Consider the following 27,869-nt stretch of genomic DNA (forward strand, 5'->3'; position numbering starts at 1 on the left):
TGCTACCGCTCACTCCTCCTCTCCTCTCACCTGCTTCATCATAGGAGGCAGACAGTTTCTCCAGGATCTCTCTGTCCACGCTGAGCACCTGCTGCTCCAGGATGGTCTGGTAGGACAGGAGACTGTTCTCTTTCTCCTTCTCATAGGTCTGCAACTGCTGCTTCAAAACCTCCGGCAGGTGGGTTTTGGCATATTCTGCAGCCGCCTGGAGCAAGAGAGAGAGTGAAAGTGTGAGAGATGGAGAGAGAGAGAGGGAGAGGGAGAGAAAGAGTGAGAGAGAGATATTGTTGATTGCTAAGGTTCTGATGCCTTAAGGTTACAGCACAAATTAAATCACATTCTCTCTCTCTCCCTCACACACACACACACACACACACACACACACACACGCACGCCAATCTAGCCTGAGCTGGAGAAATCATCCAATCATCCAATATGATGAAACAGGATCCCTTTCCCATTAAAGGTCAGACTGGCCCCCCCTCCCTTAGAGGTCAGACTGGCCCCCCCCAGCAGGTTGTGACAAATAGGCTTGACAGGGTATAATGACTTTTCACGTTTCAGTTAGTTTTTTACATTTTATTCCGTTATTGTTTGTTAAATAATAATAATAATAATAATAATAATATGTTGCAATTGTTATTTCTTGTTCCGTCTTTGCTGTGTGAGACCCACCTCCTCCACCCCCACATTCACACACTCTCACCCCTCAGAGTTCTTGGCTCTGTTGACCCGTAAACTCCCAGGAGGTTGCCCTCCTACTCTTTACCCGCCAGTGGAGGTATGAACAACGGACATCTGTACCAGCCACCTGCAGCCAAGCAGTGGGCGGTCTCACACTAAACTGTCTTCTGATTGGTGGATAAGAACCTCTGCTGTGTGCTGTATTGGAGAGTGACACTGGAGATGTTCGGGTCATGTGAACAGCAGCATGTGCCATGACAACAGCCCCTGCCAAAAAAGGACCACAGGCAGACTGTACTTTGCCAGACTTCCTGCCAACTTCAGTTCCTACACTGAGAAGCTCCACTTGCCAACACTGACCACAGCACCAACTCAAAGGACAGCAGTCGCAACCATGATGCTCTTGTGTACACACACTCTGTAGGGTCCCTCTACTCTATAACTGTAGCACAGGTCATTGGTCCTTGTTCAGTCAGATGTTAATGTGCTTTGCCCCCAACACAGCTGTGACATATGTGGACATGCTTCAGAAATGAGCCGAAATGAGCCATTTTAAACACAAGGCAGGTAACGTCTGCTTTTTTGTGTATGTGTGTATATACAAATGCCTGTAGAGTCAAACATCAGTTTATAATATATTCATAAGTACTCACAAACACTACTTACAAGTGCAGTTGCAGAATGAATAAGCTCTCTGTCAGTCTGACGTCACAGCGAACGTTAGCTGTAAACCTGGAGAGTCATGTAACCCTAACAAACCGAACAGCTCGCGTTTGCTGCAGTGGAGATGCTGGTTCGCTAACTCTATATGTAGGGCAGAATGAGAGCACAGGAATGTGACCAAACCTCAGCTAACGCAGGAGAGCTGTCCACAAAAGGGCAAAAGGTGAGACATACGAGGCTGCCGGCCAGAGCAGACTGAAAGGTCGCTACAAAACAGAAGCCCAGAGACTCGCAGGGTGTCGGTGTATAAGAGGACTGCAGCCAACCACGGCCTCCGCTGAGAGAGCGAGAGAGAGACGTACGACTACGGAAGAACAAGTATCACACACGTCTGCAATACGATTGTATGTAATGTTCATGTCTGTAATATGACTATATATATGTAATATCTTTGACTATAATATGACCGTTTGTAATATGAGCTCCTGTAATACATGTATGTAGAGGGGGAAGTACTTCATTTATAACTGGCTCTACCAGAAACTTGGATACTGATTCTATTCAGCCAAACTACACAATTCCATTTTAATACCCAGAGTTCCACCTGAATACTAGTCTTTTTCTGGGTGTGTTACCTTCAGTTAAGTTCTGTAGGTGACTATTACTACTAATATAGGACCAGGTCTTCTCATTCTTCCGAGAAGGTTAACAGATAACAGTTAGATAGGAGCCACTGAGTCAGGTATAGATCAGATTAAACCTAAATGACTGATATCGAGGTGCTGATGATGAACACACCCACCCCCCGGACAACAATCTTTGATTGGATGTTTTCAGCGACTATCTTGACAATTGTGAGGAAGGATAGACAGGAAGCGGTGCGAGGGTGAGGAAGGATAGACAGGAAGCGGTGCGAGGGTGAGGAAGGATAGACAGGAAGCGGTGCGAGGGTGAGGAAGGATAGACAGGAAGCGGTGCGAGGGTGAGGAAGGATAGACAGGAAGCGGTGCGAGGGTGAGGAAGGATAGACAGGAAGCGGTGCGAGGGTGAGGAAGGATAGACAGGAAGCGGTGCGAGGGTGAGGAAGGATAGACAGGAAGCGGTGCGAGGGTGAGGAAGGATAGACAGGAAGCGGTGCGAGGGTGAGGAAGGCAGCAGCTGAAAGAACAATCACCACAACACAGATGTGTCAGGATGCTGAGATATGACTCTGCAGAGCAGGAGAAGGACAGAGAGAGGGAGAGAGAGGGAGAGAGAGAGGGAGAGACAGAGAGAGAGGGAGAGAGAGAGAGAGAGAGAGAGAGAGAGAGAGAGAGACAGAGAGAGAGGGAGAGAGAGAGAGAGAGAGGGAGAGAGAGAGGGAGAGAGAGAGAGGGAGGGAGAGAGAGAGAGAGTGAGGGAGGGGGAGGGAGAGAGAGAGAGAGTGAGGGAGAGAGAGGGAGGGGGAGGGAGAGAGAGAGTGAGGGAGAGAGTGAGGGGGAGAGAGAGAGAGGGAGGGAGAGAGGGAGAGAGAGAGAGAGAGGGAGAGAGAGAGGGAGGGAGAGAGAGAGAGAGAGTGAGGGAGAGAGTGAGGGGGAGAGAGAGAGAGGGAGGGAGAGAGAGAGAGAGAGAGAGAGAGAGGGGGAGGGAGAGAGAGAGGGAGAGAGAGAGAGGGAGGGAGAGAGAGAGAGAGAAAGAGAGTCACTAGGGCTGTGACTGAAGTGGCAATTGTGAGGTTGAGAAGCTTCAGAAGGTTGTCAGTATTCAGGCACATCTGTGTAATCCTAGAAGGGCACTGGCCGTTGGCCAAGCCTCGGGACCATAGTCGGAAAGCCGTGTGCGCGTCATCTCGCCCCAAACTTCGTTAGCAGAGACAGACAGACAGACACAGGAAACGTATCCTGAGTTCCTGTTCAAATGTGCAGGTGAGTCTACACCTGCTTCCTTCCTTCCAGCCCTGAGAAGCACACAGATATTCCCTGTAAAGTTTGCTCAGTCTGATGCTTAAGTACCATCAGGTGAACCAGTTTACTGACTTCATAACTCTAATGAGGAGTCCATGCCACACATTAATAGCGATAATGCCACAGTGTTTAATTAATGACGTCAAATAAAAAAGAAGCCATCTTCTGTTTACACCTTTAAGCTCCCAGGGGGCCTCTAAAAGATACTGGCGCTTGGCTTGAATAATAAAACAGTACTAAGACACATTAGAAGATAGTTACGTTCAAAGCTGAGGTGCTGAGCTAAGTGAGATCTCTGCATACAAGTGCAAACTTTAATGCTTGGCAGCTATGTGATGGGGGAGTGTGGTGTTATTCGCTGTGAATGAGGACGGACACACACACACACACACACACACACACAACTTGAGAACTGGCCCTTTCAATCATGTAAATAAGCTTCTTGAAATCTAATCAAAGGCAATGCGTCACCTGACGGCCACTGTAGAGGACAGAATGGAAAGAGGATGTGCTCCATGCATCTCGTGTCCTTCTGCGGGAGAATGACACTGAGCAAGTGTGTGTGTGTGTGTGTGGGTGTGTGCAGGGGTGTTCATAAGACAGAGAGGGGAGAGAGAGAGAGAGGGAGAGAATATAACGCCTCATTTCATTAGGAGAAGTCACACTGCTGTGCTTCTCTCATCAGGTCGTCATGTGTCATGGCGTCTGGGTCCCACACACAGGGTGCCGCCTCCATGCTGCTGTCTGCAGAACCATCGCCCACCGCTGAGAAGCCCGTGAGCGCACACCACTCTCGCAGAAGGGTCCAAGACCTTCCTCACCCACCGGCTGGCCCGCAAGCCCATTCCAGCACCTGGGACCCGGACTGAGCATAGCCACCTGCTCGTCCAACCCAGAGGGACGAGGCGGGGCTAAGGCCAGCAGAACATCACTGTAGAACAAGAATTAAAAAAAACAAACAAACAAACAAACCACCCCCCCAACATTCTGGGAGGACTACAGACAGAAGCTCACTGCACAAACACACAAGTCTCCTCTTGCCGGAGGAAGATAGAACACTGTGTAACTGTCCAAGAGTTCAACCATTCTCTGCTCTCTGGGTAGAGTGTCTGAGACATGTCTCCAGAGGCTGCCACTAAGGACTACAGACGATAAGTAACTGGAGTTGTAGAAATTCATCACAGTGTAGGAGCCCTTTTAACAAATGAGTTTGTAGTTAACTGAGTCATTCCAGCTCATCTAAACCTCCAAGTCTGTGTCATGGATTTTCTTCAAAAATACTCTACTCAATACAGTTTCACTTATTAACTTCTGTTTGTTCCTCTGAGCTACAATTCAACACGTTTGTAATTATTTGTATGTGTATTCTAAGCCTCACTTTTCTTTGGATTGGGTTGAAATGTATACTGAGCATCCAAGCAACCCTGAGGGTGATTTCTAACATGTATTCATGAAAATATTGGTTGCTAAGATCTTATACAGTAATCAAATTAATAAACACAAATCATTTTGTTTTTACCCAAACAGAGAATCTTTCATTTTCGAATATTAATATCTCCACTAGTTTTCACTTTCTTTGTAGTATTAATATAGTTTAATCACATCTAGAAGTTATTTGCATTAAAAAACTGAACATCACAGATCTAAATATCAGAGCCAAAAAACCCACTTTGAGAGATTCTGTTTATTTCCCAAGAAGGATTAGTCCAATTTCATTTAAACTTTATTGGAAAGTGTTAAAAGTGATTGTCAGTAAATAAAAATGAAATATTTTATATTACATTTAATAATTTTCTGTAAATAATTATCTTACACTTGGACAAAGTCAAAGGATTATGAAATATTAAAAATATTACATTTTATTGAAGCTGACAAACAAAAAGTGAGATGCAAGTTGAAGAGATCAACAATGGAGAAATCTCACACACTGTACACATCACTATACCCAACACTGTCTGGAGAAATCTCACACTGTACACATCACTATACCCAACACTGTCTGGAGAAATCTCACACACTGTACACATCACTATACCCAACACTGTCTGGAGAAATCTCACACACTGTACACATCACTATACACAACACTGTCTGGAGAAATCTCACACTGTACACATCACTATACCCAACACTGTCTGGAGAAATCTCACACTGTACACATCACTATACACAACACTGTCTGGAGAAATCTCACACACTGTACACATCACTATACACAACACTGTCTGGAGAAATCTCACACACTGTACACATCACTATACACAACACTGTCTGGAGAAATCTCACACACTGTACACATCACTATACACAACACTGTCTGGAGAAATCTCACACACTGTACACATCACTATACACAACACTGTCTGGAGAAATCTCACACACTGTACACATCACTATACACAACACTGTCTGGAGAAATCTCACACTGTACACATCACTATACACAACACTGTCTGGAGAAATCTCACACACTGTACACATCACTATACACAACACTGTCTGGAGAAATCTCACACTGTACACATCACTATACACAACACTGTCTGGAGAAATCTCACACACTGTACACATCACTATACACAACACTGTCTGGAGAAATCTCACACACTGTACACATCACTATACACAACACTGTCTGGAGAAATCTCACACACTGTACACATCACTATACACAACACTGTCTGGAGAAATCTCACACACTGTACACATCACTATACACAACACTGTCTGGAGAAATCTCACACTGTACACATCACTATACACAACACTGTCTGGAGAAATCTCACACATTGTACACATCACTATACACAACACTGTCTGGAGAAATCTCACACTGTACACATCACTATACACAACACTGTCTGGAGAAATCTCACACTGTACACATCACTATACACAACACTGTCTGGAGAAATCTCACACACTGTACACATCACTATACACAACACTGTCTGGAGAAATCTCACACACTGTACACATCACTATACACAACACTGTCTGGAGAAATCTCACACTGTACACATCACTATACACAACACTGTCTGGAGAAATCTCACACACTGTACCCATCACTATACACAACACTGTCTGGAGAAATCTCACACTGTACACATCACTATGCACAACACTCTCTGGAGAAATCTCTCCCTCACCAAACAAACAGCACTACTGCTGCAAAAACACTGGCATTGTCAGTCAAGTCTGAACAACCACTTCGCAACTTCAGTACTTCTTTGTCTGCTGCTAACTCAGCCCAACCTGGAAGATGAATTTATCCATTAATGTAGGCTGTCATGTGACCGTTTCCCTCATCTTGAGGGTTTTTTGCCCAGTACAGCAGGGCTTCTTGTGTTACTGTGGGTCCACTGTGTATCAAATTGCTCAATAGTGACATTCATCTGGACTACACGCTTTTGTGTACTTTGTGGTATGTAGCAATCTGTTCTGAAATCAACACAAACCTGTTTCTGGTGGGATTAGAAATTAGTTGTAGTTGGATTAATTTGCTTACAAGCTGTAATTTGTTTCTTGACCCTCACGAAAACCAGGTTCAGTAGGCATCACACAGAGACAGAAAATCTTGAAATCAATATAGTACAAATATCTACCTATGAAATAAAACCATAGAATGTAATATTATAGCCAATGAAAATTATGAAAAACTATTTTCCAAAACTTATTGAATTATGGCATAATATAACATCTTTCATTTTTTTATGGATCGACGATGAATATAAACATTTTCTCATAAAAATATTTAAAGGAGATTGGAATGACCCTTCTTGTGAAATTATAGAGTCAAAATATCTTAAAGTGGGTATTTCAGCTCTGAATATTTAGCAAGACCTGAGGCACTCACTTTTTCTTTTAAAAAGCACCAAATAACTAGATGTAATAGATATTAATAAATGTGAACTTTTAATATTACCCACAAACAAAGAGTTGGTGAAAATTAGTGAAGATATTCATCTTTGAAAAATAAAAGATTCTTTGGGTAATAAGGTGTTTATTAATTTGATTACCGTAAAACATTTAGCAAGAGATATTTACATGAATACGTTACAAATGTCACCCTTGGGGCTTCTTGGATGTTCAGTACATATTACAAGCCAATCCAGTGAAATACAGACAGTGAGGCTTAGAATACACATACAGAAAATTACAAAAATATGTTGTGTTGTAGCTCAGAGGACCAAACTTAAATAAATCCAGTCTTTACCCTGATCTGGGTACAGTGATTTTCTCCCCATTTCCTCCCCTTCATTAAGACATGGATAGATCCAGCAAACCCTGGTTCAGCCGCTACTCTGCTTCGTTCCTAGTGACAGGCGCACCATAAATCCCCCTTGGCAACCTGCGTGTGCCCCCCTACGCATAGCCACGTGCTCGGAACAGACATCACGGAAGCCCAAACCAAAGTCTGCGGAAACAAGACTAGTGATTAGCCGTGATGCTCTCTGGCTACTGGCAGCAAACCATCCAAACGTTTCCGATCCTCTGCGCGGGTTTTCAGCACGGACGTCGGAAAGGCCTGGCTGGATGAGCTCTCTCTCCGACCATCCGATCAGAGGAGCATGTCGTCTCGCAGGGCTGGGGGAATAAGCCAGAGTGGCCCCTCACCAGAGGGGGTAAAAAGAACCCAGCAGTACTCAGCATGTCTGTCTAACCACACAGCAGGGGGCGCTGGAAGAATCAGGGGCAACTAAAAGGAAGGGTGGTGGGGTCCAGAGAGAGAGACAGACAAACGTCACTGAGAGGGAGAGAGAGCGCGCAAGCATGAGTGAAAGCAGAAAAGCTTGAGATTGGCTGTCAACATTATGCCAACAACTCCAGAACTTCACTTTGCAGCGTTTAATGCAAAAACAGGAGCCAGACTTTAAATTAAAAAAGTCAAGTTGATACACTCCGTCAGCTGTCCAAGCAGAGAATTCTGGGACATGTTCTCAGTTTTTTCTAATTTCTTTTTAACTTCAGAGACAGAAAGGTCACAGCTGTGTTTGGAAGCAGTTTATTGTACTCTTTAAGAAGTTGGCTGGTGCCAGTTCAGGCGTCACTCATACCTGACGACGCCACCTGACCCTGGAGAGTAGCTCCACTGCAGCTCTCAGGGAGGGAGACACTCCAACGGACGTGCCCAGTGGCGGACACCTCTACCTGGGGTAGTTTCTCCCGAGGCCCACCTGTCCCAGTGCTCTGGCATGACACATCTCTTTAGCTCCGGTGTCAATTAATGCAGCTACTGGTGCTATCTGAGCCTGGCAGAACAACCGTGTGTGTGTGTGTGTGTCTAAAAGCAAGGTGCAGAGCCGGGGGAGATGACGGAAGTGTTTTTGCCCCCCCAAGTATGTCTGTCAGGTGCTGATAACACACACACACACACACACACACACACACACACACACACACACACACACACACACACACACACACACACAATGACAGCCTGCGTATTATTCACAACCCAGGCTTAGTGAACTGTAGTCGCTTGGAGAGAGTATGCAGATCTGGAGAGTGGAGGAGGTTGCTTTGAAAAGAAATGGAGAGGAAAGGAGAGAGAGAGAGGTAGCAGTAGCAAAGATGTGATACTATCAAACTCATCAAGAGCAAGCCACATGTCTCAAAGAGAAATGATACCATTATAAGTGAGACAGAGGAAGAGATAATGAGTGAGAGAGAGAGCTGAAATTGGTCCGGAAGCTACTCCCCCCCTCCAACCCATGGAAAGATGCGGAGACGCTGCATGTTGTGGCGATGGATGCGCATAGAGAGGCAGCGTGCTTCCTCGTCGTAACGATGAAACATCAGAGAAAGCAAAGAATGTGGCAGAAATAGGCTCACGTGTGAACAAGCAGTCACCCAAAACTCACAAAACAGCAAGAAAAGAGGGAAGACGTTCTCGGACGAGGAGGCAATGCAGCGGCGTCTTCAAGGAGGTCAAGAAATCCCAAGCGGTGGCTGTCCTTGATGGTCGGAAATGCAAAAGTGACTGTGAAGGGGCTTGTGGGTCGAAGTCAACGCCGAATTCATTTATACGGCACTTTTTACGACAGCCGTTGTCACAAAGCAGCTTTCCACGCATCCGAGTCCAAGCCCCCGGTGAGCCGAGCCAAGGGCAGCCGTGGCGAGGAAAAACTCTCTGGAGCATGAGCATGGGTCCATCTCGTGTTCCTCTGGGCCGTGTGCGTCCATCCTGTGCAGGTCCTCCGTGATGCAGATGTAGCCAGTGGACAAGTAGGAGGTGTCTCACACTGGACACATAGCCAGTCACATCACAATAAACCTTTCCTGAATAACACGTACACTGAAAGAATGCAATTGATTTTTTTTTTTTAATACAAGAAAGCCATCAACTTGGTCATCTCATGTTAGTGATCCACAAGCCCACACACAGTCTCTTCCTTTCACTCACTCACTCTCTCTCTCAGTCTCTCTCGTTTGACAGAAACTGCGTCGGTTCCAAATGAGCAGCAGACAGGTTAGAGAATGTGGGGCCCAGCTAAAGTTTGCGTGCATGTACTGGAAGTACTGGTATAATCAATCAGTGTGACCCCCTCAGAGAGTGAATATGTATCCATGCATCTATAACCCTCCCTCCAGGTCTCCAGGGAAACGATTGCTCCTGCACTTCCAGGCTTCAATTGTGCAGATGATCCACTGTAGTAATTCGAAGCATCTTAGCCAATCGTGGTGTGAAAGGGGAGGTGTGGGATTCAACAGAACAACCAGGCCAGCATGCCCTGCTGAGGAGGTCCCGTGGTTTAGAGGAAAACTCAGTAAGGAGAGGATAAGCAGCCTCGGTGTGTTCAGAGTTAAGATATTCAGCGTACATTTAGCTCAATCTAACCCTCCAACAGTGGTGCCAGTGTAACACTTAACTGAGAAGCCCCAGAGCCCTAAAGAGCACCCTAACAAGCACCACTGGCATTCTACAGAGCCATAACCTGAACAAATGTTTAAGCGAGGGGTGAAGGCTTGCATGTGGGACTATATCCTCGCTGTAACTGTGCCTTTGAAGGCAGAAGCTGCACCCTGCACCCTCTGCATGGGCAAAAGAGAACACAGAACACACACTTTGCTTTGCAAACCCACGTTCAAATTTAGGTTGAGCGTGGTCATCACTGGCCAAAGTAATGGCAGAACAATGTCAGGGCCAGTGCAGAGCCCAGCATCCAGACACACACAAACAAACCGAGACACACACCCATTTACTGGCCCATATGCACTTCATACATTTTTCCAGGACACACGAAACTAAAAGACACACTGCCATACTGCTGGTGGTGGAAGGGGCGGGGCCATGGGGGGAGGGGGGCATGAGTGGGGAACCTGCTGTCCAGGTAGATCCAGCCCTTCTGTTAGGATTACTCATTCCAATATAAAAAGTATGAGGACATTACATGTACAACCTTACTCTGTCTCCATCTGTCCGAGAGAGAGAGAGAGAGAGAGCGAGAGAGAGCGAGAGAGAGAGAGCATACATCACGTGGCCAGTGTGACATGTGATAAAACAAGAAAGACAAACAGAGTCAAAGTCATGCTTGGTTATACTGACCTTTATACTCCACACTGCACATGAAAGCATTTTCATTTAAGCCGGCCCACTTCGTATTGCCCTGACCCACCTTCACATACTGTTTGGTAGTTTATTCGTAATCCATTAGCCCTTTTAAAACCTTTATGCCACAAGTAATAACATTATATCTCATACCAAGCAATCCTCAACAGAGGATTCATTAGTCATGTACGTGGCAGAGTGATTCCCTACACACTGAATCACACAATGACGCATCATGGCCTCCCGGGCAGTGTGAAAATGTCTTCGTCAGAGAGGACCTACGTGTCCAGGGTGTACCTCTCCCTCACCTCCTTAACCACAGACCAGTCCGTATGCGTGGACTTCAGAGCTCCGTACTCATAAGTTACGACGAATTGCCAAAGATGCTCAGCACAGATGAGACAACTCACTATGTTCAATGGCCAGGGTGTAGCGCAAGGGCCACTGGGTATTACCCGGACGCGATGCGTCTTTCTCCCACATCTGCTCTGTGGCACTGGAGTTAGGCTGCAGGAATCTGTCAGTGCTGGAGTTCTGACAGTTTGTCAAGTGAAGTGAAGTACTGGGGTAAGCAAGCGTACACACACACACACACACACACACACGCACTCACACACAGACACAGACACAGACACAGACACACACACACAGTTTCATTTGAAAGGGAGCAGCGAGAGAACATAGCTGGACTGGGTACAGCCCCCTGTAATGGTACACTCCCCTTACCACTCTTCACGTGCAGTGGGAGTAATCTGACGACTTGTTCTCTGTGATCGCACCCCCTTGTTACCGCCTGAACATGATTGCATCATTATGTGCGCATTTAAACCCCTGTGTGTGTGTGTGTGTGTGTCGTTTTTTGTCGGTCAGTGTTTATGTAGGTGTCAACGCTAGCGTTTACGTTCATGGTCGCTGTGCAAGTTGCGCGTTTCATGGTCGTGTTTATGTCCTCGCTGTCCATCGTTTGCGTCACGCCGCACTGGCTTGTTACGTGCGAGCGCAGTCGTTGTTTATCGCTCGTGTCTCGTGTCGATAAACTGTCGGTCTGCGTCAAGAGACGTTTGTGCATCCTACTCCATTTGTGACCTACGGCACTCGAGTCGTCACGCAGCCTGTATTAGTGTAGCGATACACGTAGTTTCAGGTTTGATATGATTTTCAATTCAGATCTCAAGATTTGATTTGATTTTTACACTTTATTGATTCTACAGTGTCATAATTAAATACTGCACAAATTGGATTGGCTCAAAGTACAAAGATAAAAATGTTATTTTTAGACAGTTGGAAGCAATACATTCACGTGTACGGCTACTCTCTCCACCACAGCAATGTTTAGCATACTCTAGCCTAAAAGAGACCAATGACTTCATATCTATCTAGAAAAAAACAAAGATAAAGTATGTTTGAATATATTAGTGATTACACCGATAAAGACGTGTAGACATACATCCATGGATCGCACAGGGTAACGTGCCCCTCAAACGGCTCCTTGCTGGACTGGAACAAAGTTAATTTCAGAGTGCAGACAGGGACACAGGCCCCAGAGCCCAATTTAACCAGTCTAATAATACATGTAACGTAATGAGAGATCACAGGCGCTCCAGAGACCTCAGAACGCTCCACACAGTGACCAGCCAGGAGCTTCACACTACAAAATACACATGTATATTTCACTCCTGCACACTCTATTACAAATGCACACCTTTCACATACACCTCGATGGCTACACTTCATGATTTGTAGGTGTGTGATTATACCTGTAGCCTATATGATGTCATGCACATGTCATGGGTTACCTTCTATGTCAGTGCTCTGTCTTAGACAGTCTTGGTCTATCCCAGCTGCCAGGACACCTGTCTCAAGGTGTCCAGGGTCTGTAACGGTTTCAGGCGTGTGTGGGTTGAGAGGCGCTTCTTTGCCTAGCTCACTGGTGGGCAAGTTACATGTGCAGGGCCTCTGAGCTGCGCTGAAGGGATGTTACCAGACTTGTATTGCTTGCCCTTCTCTCTCTCTCACACACACACACACACACACACACACACACACACACACACACACACACACACACACACACACACACACACACACACAATGCTGGCGTGGTACAAATACATGAGGCTCCTGGGGCTGTCAGCGACGCTTCTCGTTAGAGCAAGTTCTGCCGCCCAAAATGACCCAGATGCAGCACGCATGTGGTCCGAACCTGACAGATGGCCAAACTGTGAGCAGAACGTCATTGGTGCAGGTGCAGTACAGGGCTCCGGATGAACACTTAAAACGGCACTTCGAATCTGGTGTTTCGAATGGCTAACGAGGATGTACTCAGCTGCAATATACAATTTATTTGGAACGATGGCCAAACACCAAAACAAACAAAAGTTGCGCTGGCTTGCGCTGGCCACGACAACGTTACGTTGAATCACCCCGCCATTAAAGCCAGTACGTTTATCGGGCTTTGCAGTATGGAAGCATGGGATACTGTACAGGAGCCTAGCTGTGTCACATGACGCAGCATGCTTTTATTTTTCCTCCTCTCTAAAAAAAAAAAAAAAAAAGCATAAACACACGAGTCAGCATCTACACAACGCAGCCTCAGCGAATCCCAGAGTCCCACCCTCAGCACACCTGAGAGACTGGACGGCCCTGAGGACTTCCTCAGGTGGGTAAAAACAGACCTCCAGTAGCAGGTAGATGATGATAAAGGCAAAGTGAGAGTTAAAACAGTAGAAGGAACATGGCAGGGAGGGTGTTTATCCTTCACCAGTCTGGCCTCGGGTCTCGATTAAAAATGCAGCGTGCTGCGTGAACCTCAGCACTCACCTCTGACTATTTTTACATGTCTCGGCGACTCAGGCCAAACTCACCAGAGGACCAGCGCGCTGCACAAGCCATAGAAAGGCAGCATATCTTCACAATTCCCACAGTTCTTCCACCCCTGTTTTATTCATATTTATTTGGCTTCCTCCCCGTGATTTCTCTACTGTAGTAGGTCACCAACAAACAAACCACTATTGGCTGGGAGGAGACATGAACTTGTTTTGTTTTAGTGCATAAAGACAAAAACAAACCTTTAAAATGATTGACAGGCCGTCCTCTCGTCCGACACTGATTAGCGTCGTTTCTTCAGAATGGGGACAGATGACAATGTAGTCTGATGAGACTCAAAGAAAGGTCATTTGAAAGCAATGACTCACAGGCCACCATCAGACCAAAAACGTACACGATTCAGTACTAGAACGCCGTATAACCGACAGCGTTCATCTGTCCGTCCATTGCTTGCTGGTGTATTTAAGATACTGTATCGTGTTTAATGGAAAAACAGGAAAACAGTGGAACAGAATCAAGGCAGTACAGTTCTGCAAGCATGCAAACGACACTCGGAAAAGGTCATTACCCTTTTAGACGGTGTTGTATTACCAAGCTTAAACAACACCTAGGCTGAGCCTGCGCACCAGTGAGTGAGAGATGGAGATTATAACAGTAGTGGAGTTCCTCTCTGACAGGATGAGAGGATCAATAAAATGGAAGAAAGGAAAGGAAAGGGTTTAAGTTGATGACAAATTACGAGTGGAGGCAATTAGGGAGAGAGAAAAAAGTCTACTGAAGTGTTCAACCTGAGAGGAACAGAGCTGAGGATCCACCCGCCGTTACTAGAACAGCGTGGTCTCATCTGAGACACCAAGGGAGTGAAAGAGGAAGACAGAAAAATAAAAGATACAGAAAACACAGAGAAAGAAAAGGTACATTTAAGATCGAACTTTATGAACCTTCTGTCACGATTGCCTCTTTCCTAACTGGTTTGAGAAAGCAAAGAACATTCTAGAAAGAGAGTGCTGTTCACAAAGTCTTAACCACCTGGTTTCAATTGCTTATTTTGTATCAGTAACACAGAGGCTTTATAATAATAATAATAATAATCTTTCCATAAAACATTTTCTCAGACAGCTCCTATGGAACCCATCTGCCTGTCGTCTATAGAGCAGGTGAAGCTATGAATCGTTCTAACCTTGGTCGTTTTCCAGAGTACATTCTTTTCTGTAAAACAAGTTTGGTCACTAACCATGAAGAATTACTTTCGGAATCCTTGTCTGGTTTTCTCCCAGTACCAATATCCAAAGCTTCTCTTCAATAACAGACCAAACACCACCAGTCTGAGAGGCCCAGTGACATGTCCGATACGTACGAGGCCTGCAAGCATATCTTCCAAAGCTTCTGTTGACGGGGTGGTGTTAAGTGCCTTAATATGATTTAAGTCTCCGGGCTGAATGTCCAGAAATAATAAAAGAGCGAGAATAAAACTATGGTCTCAGGCAGGCCCAGTCACTGACGGCACATTGCGCAGCTGGGATTTGAACCAGTAGTCGAGCCTTTGAGTGCACTTTTGCCATGCTAAGCAGGGCCACACTTGGAAACTTTTTGGGCTTCATCGGGCAGCAGAATTAGCGAGTCGTTGTCTGAAACGAGGCCTGGACGCTGCAGACCAAGCTCGAACGTTCCTCCAGCCTGAAGCACCCACACGGACCGCGTAAAGAATTTTTCACACCATGCTGACCAAGAAAAACCCCTCCAAGAGAAAGAACACCCCTCCTTAGGCAAGACCACAGTAAACTAGAACAAGGGACAGAGACCTAAAGGCAGAAATGTCACGAGTTTACAGGGAACGCAAGCCCAGTGAGGCTCATTAGCATTCTGGAGCTGCTCCTCCCTCTCCTGCCATTTACTGCCAGGGAGAAGAGTGAATATTCATATTCCTCTCGCATATGCGTCATAAATCGTCGCATATTCATACCCTGGCTTGCATTTATCCATTTAAATTAGCCTTTCGTCTCCGCTGTGAGAAAAGCTATTTGGGCCAACTAGCAGGAATCATATTTCTGTATTCAGGAGGTGTTGGTAGTCTGATACATTTCAGACAATACTGAACAGTGATTTCTTCTGAAACAACTTTATTGAAAGAAAATCCCCCTTCAATGCACACACTTCTAAAGACAAGACACCTCTAGACACAGACACACACACACACACGCACAGACACACACGCACAGACACACACTGCATGAGGCATTCTGCTTACCATGAAATCAGCTCGAGTTGCACTAGTGTGGTAGAGGGGTGGCCATTTTGGTTTTGGCCTGCATAATTAATAACCCTTGTACTCGGTGTTGGCAGACTTGAGCCCTCTGCAGCACACCTCTGCACACCTCAGCACTCTGCTGCAAACCTGAACACACCTGAGCACTCTGCAGCACACCTCAGCACTCTGCTGCAAACCTGAACACACCTGAGCACTCTGCTGCACACTTAACTGACACTACCTGAAACCACAGCTGGGTCTCCGTCTTCACACATGCCCTGGACTCAGAGGCAGGGATACAAGTGCAATGGAGGAAAGCTTTAATAAATCCATTTCTTTCCTCTGAACCCCCTCCGCACGCCCCCGTTCACTTGCCGTAGTCTCCGCTGGGATTTCTAGGGAACAGTAATCCCGAGGCAGAAAGGATGAAGCAGACTATAAATAACTGGATCAAGCCCCTTATCAATCATTTGCTGTTTGACTAATCAGGTCTGGCTGGAAGCCATGAGCAATCAGATGTTTATCTCCTGCTCCCAGCTTTACACTTGCTTCCCTTTCCGTTTAATCTTCCTTTTAAAAGGGGATGCACACACACCCAATAACACACATAAGCCACAACCTGCATGACCGCATCATGACGAGAGGGTTACTTTAGGATGATGGAAGGCACCTCCTTAACGTTAATCTATTCCCACACCATGCACACGCACACACTCCATATGGAGCAGTCACATTTACATAGAGCCCATATGCCTTGATCTGCACAAGGGCATCTGGTTTACAGAAGCTCGTACGTTAGGATGGAACAGACACTGTCAGTCCCGCCACGCCCTCACAAGGCCCCGCCCTCAGCTACACGCTAGTTCACGCCAGTAATAATTAGGACAATGATTGATATTTGCAAATTTGAGTCTTCCCTGTCCAAAGTTTCTCAGATCCAACTAACTCAATAAAACATGTTTGATTAAGATTTATTTAGTGTTACTGAAGTCCTTGATGTATTTACAAATGGGTTATATGGTAAAAGTTTTGTGTGTTAGGCATGTGATTGAAAAAGGACCCACTATCTTTACTAAACCATTTACTAAACACACGATTCCCCATATGAATTCATGTTTATATAAATACGGTCATTATTTAATAAACCAGCAATGATCCATGTTGCTGAAATAGTAAATCAACTGAATATAAAGATGTCACCCACTGTAAAGACCTGCAGTAAACACCTGTCTTAACACACAAGGCCATAAGCTCAGAACTTGGCGCAGATGCATTTAGGTTGGAAAACACAAAACATTCAATATTTCAAGTCAAACTAATACTTTCTCTTATTTTTAAAGACATTTTCTCTTTCATGTTCTGTATGGTGCCTTCTCCACAGAGTCCAGCAAATGGCCGAAACATTCTCACAGAGAGAGTGAGAGAGATATGTTTGTTGGATTTGGGCCTCAAAGCTGTGGTTTTTCCTCCACCCGTGTTTGTCGAGTGTTTAACATTCGGAGCGCGAGTGGCGTCTCGGTGTGATCAGTAGGCACGCCAGTGCAGCTGCACCGGGCACCGCGGTCCCAACCGGAATGGTGGCGCGCACGGGGGCAAGGCGAGAGAATCGCGAACAGAGCAGGACTTTGTCCAAGGCCTCAAGACGTCCTTTCATTCAGTGCTTCCTAAGAGAAAGGTTCTGAAGACCTGTACAGGACTTGACGATGAATCGAACACAGCATTTGATTAGCATTCCTGGCAGGAAACACTCTAATGGAGATGCTGAAACTCATTACCATTCGGATCATCTACAATATAACGATGAAGAAAGTCCATGTTACTGTTATTTTAATCTGTCCTGTAATAATGAATCGACCCATTCATTCTAACGAAGGTTTGGAGAGCGCGAGAGAGAGAGAGAGAGAGAGAGAGTGCATGTGTTATTAGTTGTTCACTTCACTTCAGGGAAATCTTTGGCCAGTTGCAAAAATGCAAGGACATTTGGACAGTACCAACAGTCATCCACGTGTGCGCGTGCAAGCATATCTAATTAGCATATATATGAAGTGTATAAAACTGGTAGCCTGATGCCGTCATAATGAGCTCAGCCGTGCAGCTGGAGAAGTCCCAGTGACCTCGCTCTGCAGAGGAGCGTCGCCCATATCCCAGTCCCGCTGCCCCTCTGCTGCCTGGGAATGTGACCAAACACCCAAATTTCAACAGTACCATTATCTCTGCATTCCGTTAATATTTAGTACACACACACACACACACACACACACACACACACACACGCACACACACACACACACACACACACACACACACACACACACACACACGCGCACACACCTCACTCTGAAAACACATGAAGCATTAATCACGTTAATTAAAAACCTGCCCTGCTCTTCGCCACATCCTGATGACACAGAGAAAATAAGCAATTTCTCGCGTGCACACACAACCGAAGCGATATTTATTAGACCATAAAATGTGCACACAATCTCCCTGAAACTGAGCTTATGACTCACGTTTTTCAGGGTGTGCCCGGCCAGATCACGTTAGATTCTGTGCTAGTGTGCCCATTGCCTCTGGAGCGGAAGCTCACTCTCAACACTCAGACTCGAATCCCAGCTGTGCCATGTGCTGGCCATCGCCAAGGGTCCAAGTGTAGTGTAACTGACGATGCCCATCTCTCTGTCTCTAGCTCCCTTGTCTTGTCTAAGGACAAGACTCCATGGTTTTCTCCCCTTCACTCTCTTATGGGCTCTAGACTAGATAACACCAGCTCTTATCTATGCAACCGCAGCAGGTTTCGAAGACATTATATAATGATATGGACCAGTGACCCAAGTGACCTTCACACGAACCCTGCACACCCTTAATGTCATGTCCCAATCATGTCCTGTTTTCTTCCCTCCTGGATCCCAGTCTGAATCATTTGACATTGATTCCGTGCAGATACCAAGTCGTGATCACAATTGGTTTTTTTTTTCATAAATGATACGGCTACGTAAGGCTCACTTTAAGTGTATTAAATGTTATCTCTGCGAAACCATTTCAACACTTCCACACTAGACATCTGTGCCTCTTTGTGGTGGTGTATCTAAGCCCATTACACTGATGAACGTGAGGCCATTCCTCAATCAACACAGATTAAATGTCTCCTATAAACGTCTTTGTATGCACCGACATGTCTGAGTATTATGGGAAACACTACTGCAGTTACAGTGCTACATATTGCAATACACTTTGTAATAAATGAAAAAGCACAATGAGAGATGCCCGTGATGTTTTAGGATTAAAGACTGGCCTGCGCCAAAGCGATTAACACATGTTGGATCAGGTGTAAGTGCATCTGTCGTTCATCTGAACAGCCAGAGACGGTCACATGCAAGGTCTGAGTCTGGGCCCGACTCAGCACACTAGAGGACATGAGGGGTGTTGCAGGGATTATGGGCCGCACAGGCAAGCCGGCGGGTCGTTCCGTCAGCCCCGTAGCTCCTAAACGTCGAGGGGGTTGTTGACGTCTGTGTTTCAGTGTTGCACAGTATGTTTACATTACGCATAGCTGGTGTACCCAGCCTTCGCAGTGCTCAGTGTGATTAATGAGTGTGTCTTACCATGGAAACGCCTGGCTTACTGCCATGGCGACCAGTAGCCTCAAAAAGACCTAGAGCAGAGGGCTTTATAAACGCTGGAGGTTTAGTGCTAAAGATGGCCATGCTTCTACGGTATCTACATTACTGATTCTTACAAGATGTTTATAAACCAGTTTATTAAACTGCTTACTTATAAAATGAGCATAATTAACCACGAGCTAATTAATAGTTTTTAAAGATCCTATTTAAAGGGGTCGTTTGTCAGATTGCAGGCAACACACCAGCGCCCTTTCTTCCAAAGCCACGAGTTCACAGATTAAACAGCACAGATTAAGTGAAGCCCACGCAGATGTTTGCCTGGGAGAGTCACACGGCTCGAGGGACTCGACTCCGCTCTTCCACCGTGACCGCGAGCTTTGTTGAAATCAATTCCTCAGCGAATAATGTTCATTCTCTAATTGCCTTGGACAGATCATCAACTCTGTTTCATCTACTGTGAAAGCCGGGGGAGGCATCGCTCACCCGTCAATCTGAACATTAGAAACCGTGTGGCATGAGACAAAAAAAGCCTACGTTCAGAGCGCCTCTGTAGAAAGCAAGTCATACAGAGAGAAAATAAGACGGAAAGCCAGCGTTAGGAGGAAAGTCTGGAATGGTACAGTCCAGGAAGCCTCAAACCCAGTGTCGACAAAGTGCAATGTGTTCGTGCGCACAACCAGGGCCGAGAAAACGGAACCTATGAACAGTGTGCTGAGTGATGATCAGAAATTTCCCAGCGATCAAAGAAAAATGGCCACACCTCCAGCAGAGGCCACACCTCCAGCAGCGGTCCAATCACAGATGACTGTGGGCCCTCAAGCTCTTCCTCAACGCCCCTTTCCCCAGCATCCCTCAGTGAGCCCTCAGCCATCGATCAGGCCACACGTCCATGGGCATCGATTCGCAGAAGCACGCACTCCTTTGCCCCACTGCTCACACCCCACCCCACCCCCGAGGGTCTGCGTGAGCTACGCCATTAAGTGATAAACGTGGATGCTGGCACAACGACTGAGTGCAATCGATGGTGGGCCTACCCACAGACCCAGGTGTGAGTGCCAGGTCACACGTCACTCCTGCAGATCACTGCAACAGTAGCAGCACGCGGTTCTGGAATCTAAGCAGCTAATGCCAACACATGCTGCGTTTGTGGAAGCTCATCTGTTGTAGCGATCCCACCAGGGACAGGCAAGAGGTAGAACGCCAATGCAGGAGGCGTTTTATTAAATGAGGAAACACAAACACGAAGGGTGAAACAAGCAGAGGCAAAGATAAACATGACGACAGTAAAATGAGCATAAGGCAAACTTGACACTCGCCACAATGACCGACGAACTCGAAGACAAAAACACAGGGTACAAATAACCAGGACAATTAGGCAATAAACAGACTCGGGTGAACATGAGCACAGGGAGAACCAAAACACGGACTGGAATGAAGGAACAGACGAGGGGTGGCGAAAACGAAACTAAGGAGCGGAACCAGGAAGTAAAGGAGAAAAAGACAACAGGGAAACCATAAAACATCGACGCCAGGAGGGTGGTCAATCGTCACACCTGCTAAAAGAAATGAAGAAATATACAGTAGAAAATGTTTTAAAAAGGTGTGCGTGTGTGCATGGGCAGGGCTTGGCATTAATAATAATAATAATTATTATTATTATTATTATTATTAGTCATTATGGAGAAGATCTAAAAACTACAATATTTACACCAACCTAAGAACGTCACGTCATAATCCTAATAAACCATTCGAAGTTTTTATTGTGAATCGTGTGCCTTTGTAAGTGGTATACTATAACCGTATCGTTCCGTTGTACAGTATAAATGAAGTGTGGCTCTCAGGAACGGCTCTTACCCATTGCTTTCATCACAGCCACGTCATTAGCAGATCCGTCTGAGCACACATCACATGTTGGTGCTCCTATAGCACATAATGGCAAAGTCCTGCAGCAACAGTGCTGGTGAGAAAGTGCGGGACTGGAACGACTGGACTGGGAGTAACCAGGACAGGTTTCCCAGTCCAAATGAATGACGTTTATAGGACGGTGTGTGTGTCTGTTGGTATGCTTGACAGACAGACGTACTTGAACCTAGGTTTCGAAAAATAACCACAGAACTCAAAAACACAAATTAATTTTTCGTTGGTGTGTGGGTGAGTGTGAATGCGAACAAGAGCACACTGGAAACATTTTAATTGCTGTTCATGCATTGGGAACGTCTCCAAAATAGGCACAGTAGTGTGTGTCCCTATTGCATGCATGTGAATATATATGTGTGTGTGTGTGTGTGTGTGTGTGTGTGTTCGTGTACACGTGCGCTAGTGAATGTTGCATGGTGAACTAACTGGGAAAGAAAGTCACTGCCTGGCCTTAGAATCTGCATGAGACAAGAAAGCAATCGGAAGTTTCAGCTGAGCCTATATGAAGAAGACGGCGTTGTTTTACTGCTGCCAAACCCATTAAATGACAGATAGGAGGTGGCAGATGAGTGCGCATGTACATACATGCGTTTGCTTCTCCCTGTAGGTCGATTCCCTTTACATGTGGTGTGAAATATTGTTCCCCGTCAGACGGTTTAATATTTGATCGGCTGAATGAATAAACCAGTAATCAAAGGCGTCTGGATGCCAGAAACAGAGAGTTGGGGAGATCCCAGTGGAGGGATGAGAGCATCAGGACAGAGGGAATCAAGTGCCTGCACATGCAGGAAAAAAACCCCACTAAAGCAAACGAGGACAGATACGGCTGGTGGGAGCAGCGTGTGTGACTCCACCCAGCAGGGAGTTCATCTACACCTCCGCGAGATCATCAGCCTTCCCCAAGCTCATAATCCAGAAACACTGGCAATCTGGTAAATCACAATCTCTAGCAACCTTTCTGTGAGATGAATCAGCACAACAGAAGGTATAAATGCCCCCCCCCCCCCCCCCCCAAGTGTGTATATGATCTAGTGTTTTCTACCTACTGGACACTGACCAACAGATTCTCACAAGGTATCCAGAAAGTGTGATCTCAAAAACCACTCTGGTAGCATTGGCCAGATAAAGCCCTCTGTGGCCCGCATCTCCTGGGCAGGGCTCTAACATCAGACAAATGCTCACTTTTTTCTTCAGGGTTAGGATTAAAGTCAAATAACCTGACAAGCAGGCCGGCAAAGCCACGCTGTTGAGAAACACGAGGAGAGAAACGCTTAGTCTGCACGTTCCCTGGAAGAGCCTTCCTAGAGCTGCTGAAGGTGAATGCGGGAGTTTGGTTTCAGTGGGAAATGGTGTCAGGGGAGCTGAAAAAAGATAGATGGACAGATAAAGAAGAGGAGAGACAAGCAGAAAGAGAGAGAGAGAGAGAGAGAGAGAGGTAGGGAGAGAGATACCAGCAGAACCAATCATGAGGTCACATCAGTGAAGTCTCATGGAGACAAAGTCACCTTGGTCTCCACATCCTGAGAGGCTGGCGGTGTCACGCAGGACGTGAACAGGGGAAGGGAGACAAACGTGGTCTCTCTGTCCCGTCCAGGACGTTGCTGGCCGCCAGAGATAAACAGCGGCCTGGCCAAAATTCTAGCGGGAAGGGAACGACCCAGACCACCAGTCAGGTGGAACGGGAACAGGTCTGGGCCTCCAGTCCAGTCCAGCAGAACAGAGGAACAGTCTGTGCTGCTCGTGAAGGAGGCTGTCGGAACTGAGCGCAGACGTTCCGATGCGCTCGCTCCAGTGGTGTGCAGTGTTCTGTCGACACGGCTATTCCGAGCCCTGCCTGCCGCGCACACGGCGCAGCATCTCTACCGTGTCGCCCTGCTGCTCCGACCCGAAATGTGCCGGAGGGACCGAGTCCTTAACCGGTCCAAACCGCCTCCGTTGTTTTCGGCATTGTTGCCAGCGGCGATAGCCTGGACCTGGGCTGCTGCCTAGCCCCGCCCACTCCGACGCCTACCTACATATGTCCCCGCTGTGATGCTCACGTCTAGGAGATGGACAGACGAAGACAGACAGATGGAGTGACAGATCTGAAGACATGAAGCAGTGGCAGCAAGCGCTACTGGTGAGACGGGGAGAGAAACAGATGAACGCTAAACACAGACGGAGGCCGGCCGAGATGTGGCTGTTTAGGAGATATGCGTTAAACCTCTCACCGAAGATTAGCCCGTTTCAGACCTTAGCGTTTGAAGTAATGCACTGTAGCAGAGAGATCTCCCACGACACCTCCTCCCCGTTCCACAGCTCAGCCGTAATCTGTAATCTCACACGATCTGTGGGATTTAAGCATCAAACGCACACCTGAACTACGTGTGGGGGCATGTGTGTCAGAGCATGTAAAAGAGTGTGTGTGTCTTTCACAAATGTGCCACCAAAAAACAGACTAAGAGAACCTGAACGCTGGTGTTTGTGTACTCATGTGCGCACACGAGTAGTGTAATGTTAACACATTCACTAGCAGTTACCAGACAAAACTAATACCATTCAAAACAAACCCACAATCTCATCAAATGAGTATTCTGGAAATCAAATTACTTCCTTTCCAGCTAAAGGTACCGATATCCTAGAAATTCAAGTGAAAAATAAAAAATATGAAACTAATCTACAGTGAGTAAAAGCAGCTGTGAGACATACGATGTTGGATGGTTTCAGTCACGAAGAATCTTGTTTTGATGCTGTCGCACTGTGTCTGGAGGCGGGGTTTGGTTCTGCAGACTCCGCCCATTAAACTTCCTCCCGCACCACACCCAGGCATGCTTGGGCAACTGACTCATCAGGGCCATTTCACACAGACAGTCTAATGTCAAGAAGCGTGTAGGAGAATTGTAATAGCAGATTGAGGTAGACAGACGAGAGAGACAGAGATTATTTGGGATAAACTACAATTCAAATTCCGTAAGCACATATGAGAACAAAGGGAAATGTCCAACAGGAAGACAGGAGTGCCATCTCTGCTCTTCAAGTCGGCCACAGAGAACGGTCTTCCGACACACAGTTGTTCCACATACGACACCATAGCAACGGCAGACCGGATGCCTGTTCAGGGTCCTGTCCATGTGGATACCATTCAGTGCACTGGAACACGCCACCTGACCCAGACCAGACACCACTGAACCCAGCAACTGCGGCAGACTCGGTACAGCAGGTTGGGGGGGTGTGTGTGGGTGTGTGTGTGTGTGTGTGTGTGTGTGTTTCTTTGTTTGCTTTTTCCCTTTTATGTGGGCTTTATTCAAAATCTGACAGGATGCGGAGGATGGGTTGCGTTTTCACCAAGTATGGGCCATTAGAGAAACGGACAAACAACAGCCAAGTATACAGCAGCAAGCAAACACAAGCACGCGCGCGCGCGCGCACACACACACACACACACACACACACACACACACACACACACACACACGTTCTGTGACGTCTCCCAGGATTTGCCGCATTATGTGCTGTAACGAGCGTTAGCGCTGTCAGAGGTGAGCATCATGGACATCATCTTTTCCTGCAGTAATCCAGCAGTGTGAGGCTACAGGGAACACACTCCTGGATCCATTCTGCAAGAGTGCCTACGTGCTCTGCCGACTCCCTCACCCTATACCCACACACAGTTTCTTGAAACCAGAGGTTTCCAGTCTAATCCTTGTGGACCACGAGCCAGACCAGGTTGTTGCTCAGATCCTGCTCCTTGTGCATCTGCAGCAGGTCATCCAGGAGTCCAGTCGACTCCGTTACCCAACCAAGGTGTGCCAGAGGTAGAAACAGCGTGTGGAAAGGGTGGGCTCCCTGACCACCAGCTGGAGAATCTCTGCTCCAGACTCACACACCCCCCACCACACACCAGGATAAAGTCATCATAACGAGGTGGCCTATAAAACAGACGTGATTGGCGTTCTTCCAGCTGCTATTGTGCTAAATCCTCCCGCAGGCTGGAGGCACGCGCGACACCTTCAGAAGCAGCACAGTGGAACGCTGACAGCACTGTCAAATGACCTGATTACTGTGCTCTCAGTGGGGGTCTACACCCTGACAAGCTGAGGCACACGCACACTGGATTTACAGAAACCCATGCAGCCACGAACCATGTCTGACTGCCCCTAAACTGTCTCCAATTACCCCTGAACGTCTCCTACTGCCCCTGAACCATCCCCTACTGCACTTGAACCGTCTCGGACTGCCTACCGTTTGCGGTTCATCTTCATCAGTTACATAATATATTATTATTAGGAAACACTTTGTTTGCACAGTTGATAAAGGACCACTGTCCGAAACATCCTGTTTCTCTGGAAACAGCAATATAGTCATTGCAATACATTGCAATTTTTTACACGCACACACGTGTGTGTGTGTGTGTGTGTGTGTGTGTGTTATATATATCATAGAGAGAGGGGGAGGGGGGGCAGGATCTGCTCAGAGGACAATGAGGCGGCTGACCTTGTCTGACCTTTCCTTCTCCCCTCCCCCGGGTCCGGTTTCGGCTGGAGCACACCGAGACCTGCTCGCCTTGATCCGTTCGCCACTGTCACCTGCCGATGGCCACGATGTGGCGCGGTTCCCCATGCGGTCCGGCCCATGTGGTGAGGACCAGAGTTACATGTCACTGTGTCCAACCGGCATCGCCGAGCGGGAACCCGTGCACGCTACATCTCGGGGAGTCACAGCCACGCAAGGCCATGCGCTCCATGAAACCTATGAGACAGAGACCCACGGAGTCCGGGACACGGTCAAAGAGCCCGGACGCCTCTGTTTAGAGAGGAAGGACATTACTGCGGAAAACACCAGACCAACGTGATTCTAGACAGGAGCGCGGAGGCTGTGTGAAATGTGGCAGGGGATTTGCATAGGATTGTTTTGGGAGGTTGGAAAAATCTGATATATGATTTATTGAAAGGGGCTCTGAATGTTTACAGATGAATTTAGATTGGATTCTGTAAATGGACGGAGAGACAGAGACAGACATTCTCACACTGGGGCTTAAAAATAACCGTATCTTAGGGCAGAGTCTACTCTGAAACCCACGTGAATTCTCTGAAGGTCTCTGTGCGTGTGTTTATATAACGGGACATCAACAGAGACACTCATTGCAGTGAACACTAGAGGCTAAAACAGGCTAAATCAACCTCTGTGACCACCACACAAAGACCCACAATTCATTAAACCCCCCCAATCATAAAACAGCAAGCAAGCACAGACAAGCTGAAAAGCAGCAACGCTGACATTCGGCAAGTGTTCCCATGCTCCCGTGCACCGTCTCCTACGTGCTGCGTATGGTGAAGACTCCCTCGCAATCACCGCTGGGCTCCCTCCTCCAGACCACATCGGTACAGGACATTAACAAGCCACACGATGGGTGGTAGTCCAGCACCTGTGCCTCGTTGTGCCATCGGCCGCTCGGTGTTGTCGAGTGACTCGCATGGACACGGAAAACCGAGGTGCCAGCTTAACGAACAACTGCCCGGCCGGCCGGTCCCGCTCAGACCAGACGGCACCCAGCACGACTGGGATTCAAACCCCAAGGGGCAGGATTCGCGTGTTAAACTGCTTCGCTGCGCTTTGAAAGGCCACACCCGCACACAACGCTGGAGCAAGTCCCACCGAGACCACAGAGGACCTAGGAAAGAGGAAGTAACACAACTACTCTGGGAACGGCGCAGGATGTTGAGGACAAACATGTGAGACAATGCAGAGCAGTTAGGCACTCAATCAGATAGTTGGAGAACAACAACAACAACAACAACAACACCATTCAAATCTCAGCGCAGAGTAGGGTACAAGCATGCCAAAAAAAATCAGAGGTGAGCATTAAACTAATGTAAATACACATGTGAGAGAGAGAGAGAGGGAGAGCGCGAGAGAGCGAGCGAGAGAGCGAGCGAGAGCGCGAGAGAGAGAGAAAGTCTGCATTAGCACCAGAGCTCTCAGAGGGACAAGAATATATATATAAATAAATAAATAAACTGAACCTCCAGCTATGGAAGTACGCCACCCACAACCACAATCCCTAGAGAAAGACTGCACTTACTGCAAAGAGACTCGCAAGTGAGAGTTTGTGAAATTCCATTTGAGCGCTCCACTCCGCCAGCATTCCAGAAATGATCCTCCGGCAAACAAACAAACCGCGGAACAACCAGAATAAAATACCACGAAAGGCCACGCAGCCTGGAAGAGGGAGAAAGGTATCATCCTGGCCTAGAGGGTCAGCGGAGGACGCAAAAACGTTGCTCCTCTTCACAGCCAGAGAAATGTCAGAGATTTGCATGGGCCACAGAAAAACAGAGGGGAAAAAGTCAAAGTCATAAAAAGGTGAGGAAACAATTCACCACATTTTCAGTGAGCAGCTTTAAAAAAATTACCGAACAGGCTAATTCACAAGG

The 27,869-nt window shown here is 46.9% G+C and overlaps 1 protein-coding gene across 1 annotated transcript in view; it reads right to left on the minus strand.

Moving 5' to 3' along the window:
• ppm1lb (protein phosphatase, Mg2+/Mn2+ dependent, 1Lb) overlaps positions 1-27,869 on the minus strand; it is a 42,458-nt gene that overhangs the window by 9,226 nt on the left and 5,363 nt on the right. Inside the window, exon 2 of the mRNA XM_027027412.3 lies at positions 31-205. Within this exon, the coding sequence (XP_026883213.1) occupies positions 31-205 (175 nt within the window). The remainder of the gene's footprint in view (positions 1-30; positions 206-27,869) is intronic.

The sequence above is a fragment of the Electrophorus electricus genome, chromosome 11 (genome assembly GCF_041902795.1).
Source record: "Electrophorus electricus isolate QZ-2024a chromosome 11, ASM4190279v1, whole genome shotgun sequence".
Taxonomy (NCBI): Eukaryota; Metazoa; Chordata; class Actinopteri; order Gymnotiformes; family Gymnotidae; genus Electrophorus; species Electrophorus electricus.